Below are 16,933 nucleotides of genomic sequence, written 5' to 3'. Positions count from 1 at the left end.
ATTATTATTATTATTATTATTATTATTATTATTATTGTCGTCCTGCTCGGGGCCACGTGGTAGCGTGGTTGGTTGAGGCACTATGCTACAAGCCGGAAGTTCGCTTTTCGATTGCGGATGAGGTCACTGGAATTTTTCAATCGACCTAATCCTTCCAACCGCACTATGGCCCTGGGGTCGACTCAGCCTCTAACAGAAATGAGTACCAGGAATCTTCCTGGAGGTAAAGGGCGGCCCGTTAGGGAGTAAGGCTGACAAACTCGCCGCTATCTGTGAGCCGATTGTGTAGAAAATGTGGGAGCCTCGACGTCTCACAAACCTACGGGCCTCCACGGCCTGTTACAGGGATAATCCTCGGTGCGCCTGTGCTGCAGAGCGATAGATATGAAGTTCCCGATATGGCTGCAATCGGAGCGGTTTCTCTCAATCAAATTTTCTAATGTTCTACCCTAAATTGTTAATAATATTTGAGGCTCTGTGTTATGTAGTTCTTACTCATTACTTTCTTTATATTCTCTTGATCTCTGTTTATTTTCGCTCACTTCTTCTGTAATAAAGTGTTCTCTGTCTCCAATGCTTGCCTGTAATTTGTCTCTCTTCTGTTGTCAAGCACTTCAGTAGATTGGCTTGTTTATTATCATTACTTTCCCATTACGCATTATAATATATATTGTATCCTCGTAAATGCATATATTCTGTGTTATCATAATCATTTTTATTGCTAGTGGGGTGGGACTGAGTCCCTTGTACTGCAGCCACTTCTGGCCTATTGTACCAGCCCCAGATGAGAGGTGAGGGTGATTGTGGAGCAATTGGTGGAATGAAGATTGACAGGGGAAACCGAAGTACTGGGAGAAAACCTGCCCCATCGCCACTTTATCCACCACAAATCCCACTTGACCAGACCCGGGATAGAACCCGTGCCGCCGCGATGGAAGCAAGAGTCTAACCGCTTGAGCTATGGCGCGACCATCGTCATCATTACTCAGATGTTATTTATCTTGTTTTGTACTTTGTGTTTGTTGCTTTCACTCGTACTCACTCTGTACTCTGGGCTGTTGAGTTGGCAGTAAAATGAACAAACAATGAATTGAATCTTTTGAATGTTATGTTATGCAGTTTTCTTTATCCGTGATTACTTTGTAATTTGCCTTTGGGGCTGTTCAGTTAGCACGTAAATAAATAAGAATTTAAATGAATTATTATTATTACATTTCCCTGAACGTTTAATAACAAAATATATCATTGCCAATTAAGAACAATATTAAAGCATGGGATTCGTGTCACATTTACAGCAGTTCTCTGAAGCAGATTTACAACAGTTTGTGTCTGTGGACGTCACGTGGTAACAAGCCAGGTAGTAGCAAAGATACGACGGTAATAATAATAATAATAATAATAATAATACGGAGTTGTGTCCTTCTTGAGAAGCCGCCAGTCGCTCAGCTACTCGAGAATTTCCCAACATTTTATGGAACCTGAAAGTTCATTACCGTATTCACAAAATCCCTCCCTCCACTGGTCCCTATTCTGAGCCAGATAGATCCAGTCCTTAATTCTCGCCACGTCATGACGCGTCCTCAGGTTGCGGATGGAGGAGACGGCCTTCAGATGTGGAAGGTAGCTGCGAATATATTGAATACGCAGCTGCGGACAGCCGACAAGGGGTGGATCTCCAGTGTGGGGGTTGGGTGTGGGGCTATCAACTCCTTGCCGTAAAATAAGCTTGTTACGAAAGATCACAAAAAGCCTCGGACCTAGACGGATAATAATAATGATAACAGTAATAACAAAAATAATAATCACTGTCCCGTGACTGGGGTTAGCTCCACAAAGGACCCAACTGCGCAGGTGCCTCCCACCACTTAGCTAAGGAAGCTTTGTTGCTTCCAGATCAGGATATCAGACAGGGGACGAAACAAATGCAAAGGACACCGTTAGATTCAGATGCAATCCACTGGAGGGAGATATCGCCGAGTTGTGATATCTGCAACTGTCTGTCACTTTACATACCGAATGAAGTTGATACACCTGACAACCGAGAGAGGACCGAGCCCTTTCAGCTCTGCCCACAATCCCACATTCTTCTTCGTCCTCTAGAAGAGGATATTTCGGGAATGAAAACTAAAACGAGGGCTGGAAGTGAAATAAAAATCTCTTCCCCCTTTTATCTCTCTCTCTGTAACATTTCCACATAAAAAAGAACATCCAGGCTCTAAAAAATCTCGTTACATTCGTGGAGAAAAAAATCTCATTACAACAAGGGGGACCGTGTAGGGTTGGTCGGCGTGACTGATGTTCAGGGGCCGGCAAAGCGGCGGCACAATAAATCAGGGGGGTTTGGGGGGGAGGGGCACTTCCAAAAAGAACGGACTTCATGCACATGACCGCGCGTCTGGGCACATATTAGCCTTTCTATGGCCCCATATTGGGCTGATGATGTAATGAAAGGTTGGATTTACATCACAACAAATACACGAGAGCCGTTTGTTTGTTCCTTTGCAACAAGACAGTTCTCTCCTTGTTTTTGAAGCACCGGTTTACTTAACAAGGATCTGAGAGGTACACAGAAAGAAGAACAATTTGTCGTGTTCTCTTGTGACCAAGACCGGGATTCGAAGGACGCCTTCTAGTCTACAAACAGGTGTGGTGGCTTTTAGCTGACAATTCCTAAGGTTTTGGTGTTTAAGCCCGTACGAACTTTAAGTCCTGGACGGCCCTTTATTTTAAGGATAGACAGACTTACTTTATCATTACGTGGAAGCATATAGCGCCTCATTCTTTTCGATTCAAGTGACAGAATTTCATTAAACTTGCTATGAACATCATGCTCCCGGCGGTCACAACATCACTATGCTCTATAGGCCAAATTTTCGGTCTTCAATAATAACAACATGGAGGCCGGTCAAACTAGTGAGACAGGAAAGAAATTAATGGCAGTTAACATATGGTCTTGGAACACGCGGTAACGTAGTTGGTTGAGGCACTACGCTACAAGCCGGAAGGTCGCGGGTTCGATTATTGATGAGGTCATCGGATTTTTGTTTAATTTGCCTAATCCTTCCAGCCTCACTCTGGCCCTGGGGTCAACTCAGCCTCTAACATGAATAAATACCAGGAATCTTCCTAGGGGTAAAGGACGGCCGGCGCTTAAGGCCATCTGTAAGCCAATTAGAAAATGTGGGATCCTCGACGCCTCACAACCATTTGGACCTCAACGGCCTGTTACAGGGTTAGCTAAATATAGGGTCTTGAAAAGGGTTGTTAAATTAATCTTCGATAAATATGCAAATCTGAGTTTCTTTTATCGAAAAGAGACATCGTACTTTGAAATATACCCGGACCTCCTCCTTCCAAATTCTTACCTAGATCTTCTTAACATTCAGAATAAAATTTTAATCTCATTCAACGCTATGTAACTATTGAAACAAAAACATCTTTAGATAACGATGGGAAGTTTACTGGTTGCCGAGATAGGATGCCATGAATCCTGGTAGATACAGTCTCTCTACACTAAAGATGGACTTAGCGGGTTCCTCCGAAACGTTGATAAATATTGTCACGCAGTGTAGGTGACTATAGACCGGTTTGGATTGGCGAATGAATTTACTGGCCACTTATACACACAACTCGGAACCACAAGCAATTACAGCGCCGCTACCAATCTGTCTGGCCTGCTCATTTTTGACGATAAGCTTCATCGTTGAAAACAACAATTTCAAAGCGTTTATTAAAGATTTTGAAAAAATAATTGTTTAAGAAAATAATGAAATCCGTTTTATCGGCAATATTTTATGTTCGCTTACAAAGACGATTTGAAATCACGGAATTGGAACAATACAATTAAATAGATAGTAAACGTTATATTTTAGCGTCCTGTTGCACTGATTTAAGTCCATGATTTATTTAATCCGTCTTGCAGTGCATACACTCATTTTTCTCCTTCTCTCCCTCGCACTACATGTTTCGGCATAATAATGCCATCTTCAGGTGCTTACTTATCCACGTCAAACCAGTTCATTGCATGCCATGTTCACACATTAAAATNATTTAAATCATCTCTTTCTTTCTAAATTTAATTAACTTGAATATAAAGTGATACCTTTTTAAAATTAAGTACATGTTTGTGTTTGATATATTTGCATGTATGTTTCTAGCACCGTACGAAAATAGCACTGAGAGACCAGCAATTTTAAATTATTTAAGTTTTAAATTTCTGTGGGCATGCGGCAGTGCAGTTGGATGAGGAACTATGCCACAAGCCGGAAGGTCGCGATTTCAGTTTCCGACCAGATCAATGGATTGATTCTTCAATTAACCTAATCCTTCCAGCCGCACTACGGCCCTGGGGTCAACTCAGCCTCTAACAGAAATGAGTACTAGGAATCTTCCTGGGGGTAAAGAGGGACGAGCACATAAATCTCACAACCTCACCCCCAACTGTGAACCGATTGTCTCGAAAATGTGGGAGCCTCAACGTCTCACAACCCTATGGGCCTCCACGGCCTGTTAGAGGGATGGCTTTACTTTTTTTTAATATTTCTCCTCACCAACTCACAGAGGAGTTGGCAAAAGTTGTTTCAGAACCCTGAAAATTTACGAATTTAACTGCAATAATCTATTTAACGTTCAGAAATGTAACACTGTTTAACGAACTCGAGTTTGAAAACACTAACGCCTTCCTTGAGGTTATATACCTCATATAATTAAGCAGATAATTAGGAATTAATAATTGTACGCCACTGCTTCATAAATAAGCCCAATACAAAGACAGCACGCCACTGTATGTGATATTATGTTGCTGTGTTACAGTGCTGGAACAGAACCAGAGGAAAGAGAACACAGGAGACCACCTAAATACGAATCATCACCACCACCATCACCACCATCACCACCACAACGGCGCCAGCACACCGAAACAGAACAAGCAGCGCCGCAGTCGTACCAACTTCACGTTAGAGCAACTCAACGAGCTGGAGAGGCTGTTTGACGAGACACACTACCCAGACGCCTTCATGAGAGAGGAACTTAGCCAGAGGCTGGGACTTAGCGAAGCCAGAGTTCAGGTCAGTGCTCCACCACATCACAATTACGAGCCGGGACAGATCAGTCAGTATAGCGACGGGCTGGATGGACGAGGGTCGATTCCCGCCAGGGTTAAGAGCTCTTTCTATACTCCACAGCGTCCACACTGGCTCTGGGGCCCACCCAGCCTCCTATCCAATGGGTACCGGGGGCTTTTTCCTCCAGAGGTAAAATAGCTTAGGCGTGAAGCTGACTACTCACCTCCTTCTAGTGTCGAGGTCAATGAATGGCGGAGTTATACCTCCACTCCCCCATGTCTTCATGGCATGGTGCGTAAGCACAGGGGCAAACTAAACATGCCTTTACGTTTTCATCACAATTATATTTGACACTGATATGCTTCGAGCAGGAAGGTCGCGGGTTGGATTTCCGATGACGCCATCGGATTTTTCAGTTGACCTCATCCTTCCAGCCGCACTATGGCCCTTAGATCGACTCAACCTCTAACAGAAATGAGTACCAGAAATCTTCCTGGGGTAAAGAGCAGCCAGCGCGTAAGGCTGAAAACCTTACCGCCATCTGTTCGCCGATTGTCTAGAAAATGTGGGAGCCTCGACGTCTCACAACCCTATGGGCCTCCACGGCCTGTTACAGGGATAGCTTTACTTTTATCGCGCGGTATGTACTTGCGTTCCCAGTCCCTTTGTTTGTTCCGTCACCACAGTTCGTGTGGAAATTTTATAAATTATTTATAATATGCTTCGGCTTTTTGTGGCCATCATCAAGTAAAACATTCGCACTCGCTGATGCTGCAGGAACTGCGGTCACGGGAACAATAGCAACTTGTTCACACATAATATTACTCACAGAATTACTGGCGTTTGGAGCTTTATCCATCGTCCTGCATTTTATTCTCTAGAATTCCGATGGGAAAAGTCGAAACCCCCAATAATTCTGTGCTTTATACACCCTTTACACCAGCCCTGTCCAACGCGGCGCCCGCGGTATATTTTTCTGGCGCCCTCCGTAACCACATATAATTGAGCCGATTTTTAATATTAATTCAAATTGTAAGACGAGACATTTTTGAACGTCTGAGTACTGTTAAATATTTTCGAAAAATTTTATTATTGTTATTGTTTATTATTATTATTATTATTATTATTAGTAGTAGTAGTAGTAGTAGTAGTAGAAGTACTACCAGTAGTAGTGTGTGGTGGCGCCCGCACCTCCATAGGCATCAGTGAATTGTGCCCGAGTACATAAGAACGTCGGACAGCACTGCTTTAGAATCTACAGTGTTACTGTTTCCTAGGTGACTATGAGGCCATAGCTTATTTAAAATTTCGTCACCTGGGTCAGTTCTTTGTGGAACCAAGTGATCATGACGCCCCCATAAATAAAGTCCTACATTTCATTCGAAGTGTAGGATTAATAAAGGGTTAATCCGAAGGGGAAGCATAATAGATCATTGAAGGTCGCAGTGAGAGGGCCGAATTTTATGGCCCACCCCTTACATACATACATAAAATGTTACTACAGATTTCTTATTTAATTAGAAATGATATTCAGAATAATTAAATATGGTTTGTGTTTGTCAGGTTTGGTTTCAGAACAGACGGGCGAAATGCAGGAAACACGAGAGTCAGATGCAGAAAGGTGAGTTCCATGTTCACATTTATATATATATATACTAGTAAGTTATATAACAGCAGAAGTGGCCGCGGTACAAGGGACTTAGTCCCACTCCACGAGCATATATAGGTAGGGCGAGAAATTAATTTAAAAATTTAATCGAAAATCCTCAGAAAGCCTAAAGATAGATGAAATATAATAACTAATTAGAATTTAAGAGCCGATATAGCGACTGGCTACGAACTGCATGGCCCAGGATTCGCAGTTCGAGTCCCGGTGGGGTCAAGATTTTTCTCCTCTCTGCGTCGTCCACACCGGTTCTCGGGGCCACTCAGCCTCCTATCCAATGGATACGGGGTTATTTCTCCGGGGGCAATTCGGCCAGAGCGTGAAGTTGACCATTTACCTTGAACTACCGAAGAGGTTAAGAAGACGTGGATCTATCTCCAATCCCTCATACGACTTCATGGCGCAGTATTTATTAAAGCAAAAGCGCAAATTTACATTTTTACCTTTAAATGAACCTTAAAGCAATACAGAGTGAGGATCCGTATTGGATTCATCTGGCTCAGAATAAAAACTAGTAGGTTATGGAGGAGGCGGGGTTGTGAACTGTGTAATGAACTTTCGGATTCCATAGAAAACGGGGAGTTTACTGTCCCCCTGAGAGAATATTAACGTCCCAGAAAGAAATTTACAAGAATGGTTTCATTTCGTAAATGGGAATGGATAATTACGTGTACAATTAGTTACTCGAATTCTTTTGCCTCTTTATGACAAGTATTTGTGTTCATCTTGTTAGATGGTTACGTCAGCATAGACAAGACCAACAGGCATTTGAATACCTGGGTCTAATTGTAAACCCAACTAACTAACTTCATGGAGCTGAGCCCTTCTTAAGGAGAAGCCAATTCTGCAGCTACTCAAGAATTTCCCAGCATTTTATGGAACTCGAAAGTTCATTACCGTATTCAAAAGAGTCCTCCACTGGTCCCTATCCTGAGCCAGATCAATCCAGTTCATACCATCCCATCCTATCTCTCTAAAATCCATTTTAATATTGCCCACCCACCTATGGCTTCGTCTTCCCAGTTGTCCCTTCCTTCTGGCTTTCCCACCAATATCCTATATACATTCATCTTCTCCCCATTCGTGCTACATCCCATGTCCATCTCATGCTCCTTGACTTGATCATTCTAACGATACTTGGAGAAGAGTACAAGTTGTGAAGCTCCTCAATTATGCAGTTTTCTGCAACCTCCTGTCACTTCATCTCTCTTTGGTGAAAAATATTCTCCTCAACACCCTGTTCTCAAACACCCTCACTTTATTTTCCTCCCTTAATGTCAGAGATAAATCCAACACATACGTAACTGAGATTGGCTTAATATTGATGCATCTTAATGTCATTAGAACCCTTATACTCGCGAATGCAATAATATTAAAATGGAGGCTTGTTTGACTGAAAAATTCAGAAATTACAGAGCTGGATATAACAGTTTCTTATATTAAAATCACGAAGTGTCTCCTTGATGGCACAACGTAAAATTATACAGTACTATAGACTCTTCCGACATACGTAACAGACAGAATTCTGAAATCCCTTGTGCCATGAACAATCTTTATTGGACAGAAGGAACAAATTTTAAATTCTAAAAGACACAGGAGCGACACCCTTCAAGTAATCATGTACATAAACAAAATATTCAAATTGTAATAGCGTATAATAATTCTTATATGCATGGAAGTTCCAACAGCGGATTTACACGCTTGTTGCATTGACCGATCCAATTAGATTTCTCTCGACTCCCGAGAGGGCCGTTGAAAGCCTCCTATTATAAAGAGTAGCGAAACAGAGGACGGCGCTGGAAGCCACAGGGGGGCAATTCCTTTGGCGCTTTTCACTCGTTTAAATCTGTTTCACATACATCAACAGCCTTTAGATTCGATTAAAGTCATTTAGCAATATGAGAGATGGGTCACGTTACTTAATTTAATCAAGTAAAGGCTCGATAGAGTGCTGCTATCTCGCGGTTGAGTGTAAAAGTACTCCTCTCCATATAACGCCTGTTTCAGGTTATTTATGGCCTCGCATATTGTAAGATATTGACGTACCAAGTAAACGTTGTTTTAAACGAGAATAAGTGCGTAGTTCTCAGTTTCATCAGTAGAGGGCTCTCAAGTTTCGAGTCCATTTTCATGTTTGTGTATTCCCAATAAGGACACTGTATTTTTCAATTGACCTAATCCTTCCAGCCACACTAACACCCGGGGCTCGACTCAGGCTCTAAAAGAAATCAGTACCAGGAGTCTTCCTTGGGGTATAGGGCGGACGGCCGGTGAGTAAGGCTGACAATCTCACCGCCATCTGTAAGCCGATTTTCTAGAAAGTGTGGGAGCCTCGACGTCTCACAGCCATATGGGCCTCCACGGTCTGTTACAGGGATAGCTTTCCTCTAAAGGAAGCCGGGACAGAGCAGTCGCTATAGCGACAGGCTGCCCGCTAGATGACCGAGGGCTCCGAGTTGCAGTCAACTTATTATCATCATCATCATCATCATCTTATTTTTACTCCGTATTACTATAATGACTAATTAGGATAATTTTCTTATTTAAGTAAGGAATATCAAGGTAACCCTGATCACAGTGGCCGCGCGGTCTAAGGCATGAACTGTCTTCATTCGAACACTGGGATCGTAGGTTCGAACCACACTCAAGGCACGTATGTCTGAGAGTGCGTTTATTCTATGTTTGTGTTGTTCTGTATATAGGTAGCTGCCTTGCAACGGGCTGACCCCCCATCCAAAAGTCCTACATTGTGTACAGGATTAAGAAACTGAAAAAGCGGCAAAGGTGCAACAAAAGGACGGCATAGCCCTATATACAGGTATCAAGAAACTCCGTCCTAAAATGCAAAGCAGATTCAATGGAAAATTAAATGTAATAACATAGGAACTGGCGTAATCATAGCACATTAAATGACAATACCTTTCCTGACAGATCTCTAAAATGTGCTGCACATGTCCCCCTTCCCCGCAATACAAGCACCACCTCTACTAACCACGTTTCAACCATTCTGTTTCATTGCCTTTCAAAATGATCTCTTTCTGGAAGTTATAAAAAAAAGCGACCTAATTCTTTGAACTCCCTATGTGTAATAAATGTTCACCCTGTAAAGTGAATCACTATAGTGAATATAATCAAATTTAAAAGATCCTTCACCCTGAGGTCTTACCCCTTCATTACACTTGTTTCTAGATGATGAAACTTCCCCCATTTCTGCGGCTTTACCCTAGTTTTCTCATGTCCTTGATTTATATACCCTCACTGCCCCTTGCAAGGCATGCTGCCCGAACAACTACAGTGCTGTATGCAGCCAGGGAAGAATGACGTGGCCCATATTGGTAATGAAAATCCGTGCAAAGAGCAGAAGAATAATTTCCCACTTGCAGTCGCCAACACAGTCAGTCTTTGTTTTGAGCCCCGTCGGGACCCATGACCATACCACTTACACGTATGTCATTCTACGAGAGGAGGGGTTGGTCTTCCTGTTCCAGCGCCACCTCGGAGCAAAATATTGGCCTTAAGTTACCCGGGACTCGAAGGGTAGATTACTGAACAGCAAACAAAAATGAAATCCGTCCCACTGACGGAATCGATATTTCATATTTGAATTCCTAGTCCCTGTACCGCTGTTTGCAAGAAGATCCACCGATGCAGTTGTATTTAAGGAGATTGTCTCCATTAAGTAATAGTACTAGCCATTTTAGAAAAAAATCGCCACTTTATGCCAGTTTGAAAGGCCCCTGTTTTGGGGACCGAGTACCGACCAATGGTGGATGCGCTCTCAAATGCCCGAACATAGGTTTACGCGCTACAGGGGCCTTACATTCATGCATTCACACAGAGACAGACTGCATTCTACAAACAAATTTTTCAGATTCCAGAGCCTGAGAAATAGTAAAAGAGCCAAAATGTCGGCATCAATTTCTTCATTGTCCAATACTTTCCCGGGGCCGCGCGGTAGCTTAGATGGTTGAGGCACAATGATGCAAGCCGGAAAGTCGCGGGTTCGATTCCCGATGTCATTGGATATTTTCAGTTGACCTAATCCTTCCAGCTGCACTATAGGCCTGTGGCCGACTCAGCCGCTAACAGAATGAGTACCAGGGATCTTCCTGGGTCACAAAGATCGGCAGGCGCGTAAGACTGATATCACCGCCATGTGTGAGCCGATTGTCTAGAGAAAATGTGGGAGTCTCTACGTCTCACAACCGTATGGGCCTCCACGGCCTGTTACAGGGATAGCTTTATCTTACTTTTACAAAACGCTTTCCTACGATTCCCATTATGGACGAGGGATTTTTCTATTCTCCAAACGTCCAGACCTGATCTGGGGCCCCTCCAGCCTTCTAGCGAATGAGAACCGGGGGCTTTTTCTTTGAGGGTAAAGCGGCTGTGGAGTGAAGCTGACCACTCACTTCCATCAAGTGCCGAGGTGCCTCCATTCTCCCATACGTCTTAAAGTCATACTGCTTAATTAATTAATCACAGAGACAATTTTGCCTTTTAATTCCATGAACTAACATTCAAAACTTGACTCATTGAAACTGATCTTAGTATCTCTGCTACGAACTTAAGGTAACGTCCTGGAATCGTATTCCGGATGTGTTCGCTTCGAATCTTGACCGGGACACCGGATATTCTTGAGATTTCTAATAGTTTTCCCTCAGTCTCCCCACAAAATTAGGCCACACAACTTGCCTCCATATCATTTCTATTTATTTTGTTAGCTTCCTACCAGCTGACGGGATAGAGTCTGAGAGCGACATCGTAGAATACAGTACACACACCACACAGAACGCAGTAGGCCTATGTTAATATTTTCATCGCGGTTTTCTCGGTACTTAATTACTTACTCATAAAGCTGAGCCCTTCTTGAGAAGCCAAGTCTGCAGCTACTTAAGAATTTCCCAACATTCTATGGAACCCGAAGGTTCATTACCGTGTTCACAAGAGCACTACACTGGTCCATATCCTGAGCCAGATCAATCCAATCCATAACATCCCATTTTATCTCTCTAAGATCCATTTTAATATTGTCCACCCACCTACGCCTTGGTCTTCCCAGTGGTCTCTTTCCTTCTGGCTTTCCAACCAATATCCTATATGCATTCCTTTCCTCCTTCATTCGTGCTACATGCACTGCCCACCTCATCCTCCTTGACTTGATCATTCTAATTGTACTTGGTGAAGAGTACAAATTATGAAGATCCTCATTATGCAGTTTTCTCCAACCTCTTGTCACTTCCGGTTGTCTCGGTATAGAATATTAAATTAAACAAATCAAAGGTACACTGACTGAACTCTTTGCTGAAGCTATCTCACCTCTGTGGTACATACCCAAGGGGGCAAATACTAACTGAGGAAGCAATTAATTAATAAGATAACTTCCCTTTTAGGTGGAGGGACTTCACGGCCAACTCTACTGTAATTAAGATGAGTAAGCCTTGCCTCTGACTTCAAGAAAACCGATGTCTTAATTACAAATGGAGGCCTTCTCATTCATACGCCCAAGGCTCTGTTACGCTTCTGCATGGGCCGCGCCATAGCTCAAGCGGTGAGTCGGTGGCTTCCCACCGCGGCGGCCCGGGTTCGATCCCGGGTCTGGTCAAGTGGGATTTGTGATGGACAAAGTGGCGCTGGGGCAGGTTTTCTCCGAGTACTTCGGTTTCCCCTTCCAATCTTCATTCCATCAATTGCTCCACAATCACCCTCACCTATCATCTGGGGCTGGTACAATAGGCCAGAAGTGGCAGCCGTACAAGGGACTTAGTCCCACCCCACTAGCAATAAAAAAATAATACGCTTCTACATCACTCAAATGGCTGCATGGTCTTCTCTCCTGCTTGCAGGGCACTGTCACGTGATTGAATGAAGGGGTATGAATTGGTCAATTGATTTATTGACTACTCACAGATCGTAACTACAAATAATTGCAGCGCTATCGCTGATTTCCACACTTTAACCAATCTCTACGCATGTCTTCTCCAGCCTGCAGTGTCTTCGCTAGTCGTTGCTTGGTAACAGCTGTCAACAATGGAGATTCTTCAGCTTCTGTGTTCACGTCGTTACCGTCCGACGAATATCCCACAACTGAACTACAGAGCCATCTCTTCTCAGTCTCCCTTGCAGAACTCAACTGACTCAGTGCTCCACCTGTCCTGGTTTTAACTTCTCGGCGCGGAACACATAGAAAACGCCGTTCTTCTATTGTTTCGTGCGTATTCGTTGTCACGGGTATGTAATTGCCGAGCTGTTGCCCAGAAACGGGTGGCATAACACAGTTTATTAAGAACCTGCTGCCCCAGCAACAGTTATACACGCTGCAATATTGTTTGCCTGAAATATCTGAGAAGGAATGTCATGCCTTGGGTAGGCGACCTTGCGGAAGAAAAGTCCTGTGTGTTCAACGAAAACTTCGGTACGGTATTTCTGGTTCCCATCTTGCGCAGTGACGCCATAATGATGAAGTTAGATCTAAGTCTCTCCGATAATGGCTCACGGTCAGAGATACTTTAGACAAAGTTCTTTGTAACCTAACTCTCTCCATGGAGCTGAGCGCTTATTGAGAAGCTGTCAGTTGTGCAGCCACTCAACTCCACAACATCTTATGGAAACCGAAACTTCATTGCCGTGTCCACAGGAGCCCTCCACTTGTCCCTATCTTGAGCCAGATCAATCCAGTCCATGCCACCTTATCTTATCTATCTAGTATCCATTTTAACATTATCCACCCACCTATGTCTTGGTTTTCCTAGTGGTCTCTTTCCGTCTGGATTTCCCACCAATATCCTATATGCATTCCTCGTCTTCCCCATTCGTGTTACATGCCCTGCCCACCTGATTGTCCTTGACTTGATCATTCTAATTATACTTGGACAAGAGTACAAGTTATGAAGCTCCTCATTATGCAGTTTTCTCCAACCTCCTGTCACTTCATCCCTCTTCGGTCCAAATATTCTCCTCAGCACCCTGTTCTCAATACCACAATTATATCGCATAAGACAGGAAGTTATCGTAGTTTATGCCTTATGTAGTGGAGCCTTATGAATGCCTATTATAAACTTTCTATCAATAATGGTAATACTGTAATATTTGAGGTTCTCACAGCGGTGGTTATGAAGGGTCATAACTTCTGGGGTATAACTCCGTGTAGAGCCTGAGGTTCTCACAGCGGTGGTTATGAAGGGTTATAACTTCTGGGGTATAACTCCGTGTAGAGTCTGAGGTTCTCACAGCGGTGGTTATGAAGGGTTATAACGTCTGGGGTATAACTCCGTGTAGTCTGTTGAACGCTCGCTTCCTGCATGTTTCATGCTAGTTTCTTCGACACTGAATAGGAAAGTAAGATGTTCCTCCGAAACGTCGGCTGACTTTTAAACGGACTACACAGCGTTATCTCTCAGAACACATATCTTCAATTCTAGCATTACTCTCTTATTCATGCGTTTGTCTGCAAACTTATCTCTTTGTATGAGATTTCCTAATCAAAACTTGGCATACATATATTTTTCATCATAGAAGCAACGGAAGTCGCAGTGGAGTGAGGGGCCACTCCTGCTTCATACTCTGTAGGTCTTTGTTTCAATTCTCGACGCGGAGACCAACTATACCTGGCGAAGTTTTTGTTACTGTCCCCAATACCTCCAGACAAACGCCAAAATACTACCCCACATTACATCAAAAGCGTTTCCTTTCGCATCCATTCCAATTCACCAGTCATCCTACGATTCTTCATTTCAAAAGACCATGACTGAAAAGTTGGCAACACTGTTCGCAGCGGCAGGGATGATGCTGACGAGCCACAGCCCTCCTATAGCAACCCCTCTGGAGCCGTGCCGGGTCGCACCCTATGTGAATGTGCCGTCCCTGAGGCTCCCCACAGCGTACGACCGCCTCACGTTCCCTGCCTTCTCGGCCTTCGACCCGGCTTTGCTGACCGCGGCCCACCAGGTGAGACACATCTTCCTCTGATACTGCCACGTGGTAAGTGTTACTATAGTTGGGATAGGTAACGGGATTTATTGAACTCTTGAACAACTCGTAAATACAAAAAACTACGACAGTCTCACTGAGTTACACACTCCAAAGTTCACTATAACTACAGTGCACATAAAGTGTCCTCAGTCTTTACTAGCCGTTGCTTGGTAACGGCTTCCAACGGCGAACTTTCCCCAGCCTCAGCTATTAGCTTTTCACATCTCACAACTGTACCTATCAACTGTCAGACAACTGTTATATAACCCCGGCACGGATCGTACAGAAAATCTTTTCCATTATTGCGTGTCCTCCAGTTGCTGGGGAAACATGTCTTCACAGAGATGTTCCCAAGCAACGGCTGTTTTAATCTTGAATGTTTCCACTGCTGTTACTTGGCAATTGGTCAACATGTTACAATAAGAATGAGTGACCCGGTCCATTAAGCGCAACAAGTTTAAAGTAAAATGTCTCCTTCACATGATTCAACCTGTACCTGGCCGCCATCAGAAGGCGTAGCCTCCACAACAAAGGCAAAGCTTTGCACAGGTCGTCATAAAGGGATCTTATCATTAGAAATCGAGACTACACTAAATCACTAATGTAATAAAATAAGCTGATATTAAAATTAATTGCAGTGAAACCTGGTTATAACTGCGGTAGCGCAGTTGGTTGAGGCAATATGCTACAAGCCGGAAGGTCGCGGGTCCGATTCCCGATGGAGTCATTATACTTTTCAATTGACCTAATCCTTCCAGCTGCACTATGGCCCTTTGGTCGACTCAGCCTCTAACAGAATTGAGTACCAGGTAAAGGGCGGCCGGCGCGTAAGGCTGACAAACTCACCGCCATCTGTGAGGCGATTGTTCTAGAAACTGTGGGAGCCTCGACGTCTCACAGCCCTATGGGCCTTGATGACCTGTTACAGGGATAACTTCACCTTTTTTACCTTTACCTAGTTATAACAGACCCGGATATAACGAACAATATCTGGCAGGGCTTTTGGTGTTTATTTAAACTTATATATAAACAAAATAAGGGAGAAAACTGAATTTGGACGTTTTAGAACCAGTGTAACAAACTGCAGAGAAGCAATTTTATCTCAGACCACTCTCGAGTGTTTGTAGTGAAGCTAATAACTTTCACCATTTGTTTGCAGTACGCAGCTGCAGCGGCAGCGATGACGTCCAATTCGTCTCCCCTGGTCTTCTGCCACCCGCAATACCCACTTGGACTGGCTGCACTCGCCGCAGTCCACCACGATCGTCTGCAGTCCAAGAACTCCAGCATTGCGGATCTTAGGCTAAAAGCTAAGAAACATGCAGAAGCCCTAGGACTCACCACCCGCGAGAAGACTGTTTAAGTTTGTATCGTGCACTCCCTGACACAATAAATCGATACAGACGACTGATACAAGAAGTCGATACTATCGATATAGACGCCCCTAACTTCCGTTTAAGCAGTAATTCAAATTTACTGTGTCTGATAAAATATAAAAAGCAAATAATTGACGTTTTTAGCCTACCAGGAAACCGAATGTCTTGTATCAAACGATATTTTAAATCATCTCTGTGAAAGGAGTGACAGGCCTGCCAACAGTGAGTTTCGAAATGTGTGCCTCTCCGGTATATTTGAATGGAAGATCTGTATAGATGACCACCAAATATCGTCATGAAAATCTTAATGCACCCTTGACCTTAATTATGGGTAAAACATATTAATAGTCAGCGGACCAGAAACCTATAATCGACTTTTAAGAATTGACCAATAGGAATAACAGAAGATTACAACTAAAATTTAAAATATTTAAATATATGTTTAACAAAAAGCAGACATTTGATATGACAAGGATGATGAAAATACTACTACTACTACTACTACTACTACTACTACTACTACTAATAATAATAATAATAATAATAATAATAACGCAGGAGAGAGAAATTTGTATTACGAAAATAGGAACAACGAAAAGAAATTTATGTCCTCGAAACTGAGCAGTTTTTAACTGTTTGTTTTAACACAGCAGTTACTAAAGTTTTTAACGTGTTCATTCGTTAAATACAAGAATTCAGACCAGAATGACCTAGTGGCACTTACAGGAACACTAACTGAGAAGTTTCGCTTCACGACCTCTCCACCCCTCATCTGTCAAGGCATTACAGATAAACACTAATAGCTTATACAACTTTGCAAGAAATTCGACAGAGTAATATGGCGTGTCTGGCGCATG

General features: G+C 43.2%; 1 protein-coding gene across 1 annotated transcript in view; it reads left to right on the top strand.

Annotated features, from left to right (window-relative positions):
- LOC111873611 (short stature homeobox protein 2) overlaps positions 1–16,574 on the top strand; it is a 26,724-nt gene extending 10,150 nt beyond the window's left edge. Inside the window, exons 2-5 of the mRNA XM_033755134.1 lie at positions 4,813–5,066; positions 6,627–6,684; positions 14,504–14,676; positions 15,860–16,574. Coding sequence (XP_033611025.1) covers positions 4,813–5,066; positions 6,627–6,684; positions 14,504–14,676; positions 15,860–16,063 — 689 coding nt within the window. The 3' untranslated portion in view covers positions 16,064–16,574. The remainder of the gene's footprint in view (positions 1–4,812; positions 5,067–6,626; positions 6,685–14,503; positions 14,677–15,859) is intronic.
- The last annotated feature ends 359 nt before the right edge of the window (positions 16,575–16,933 follow it).

This window comes from Cryptotermes secundus, unplaced genomic scaffold (assembly GCF_002891405.2).
Source record: "Cryptotermes secundus unplaced genomic scaffold, Csec_1.0 scaffold644, whole genome shotgun sequence".
Taxonomy (NCBI): domain Eukaryota; kingdom Metazoa; phylum Arthropoda; class Insecta; order Blattodea; family Kalotermitidae; genus Cryptotermes; species Cryptotermes secundus.
Note: the sequence above shows the minus strand (reverse complement) of the source record. Positions and strands in the feature narration are given on the sequence as shown.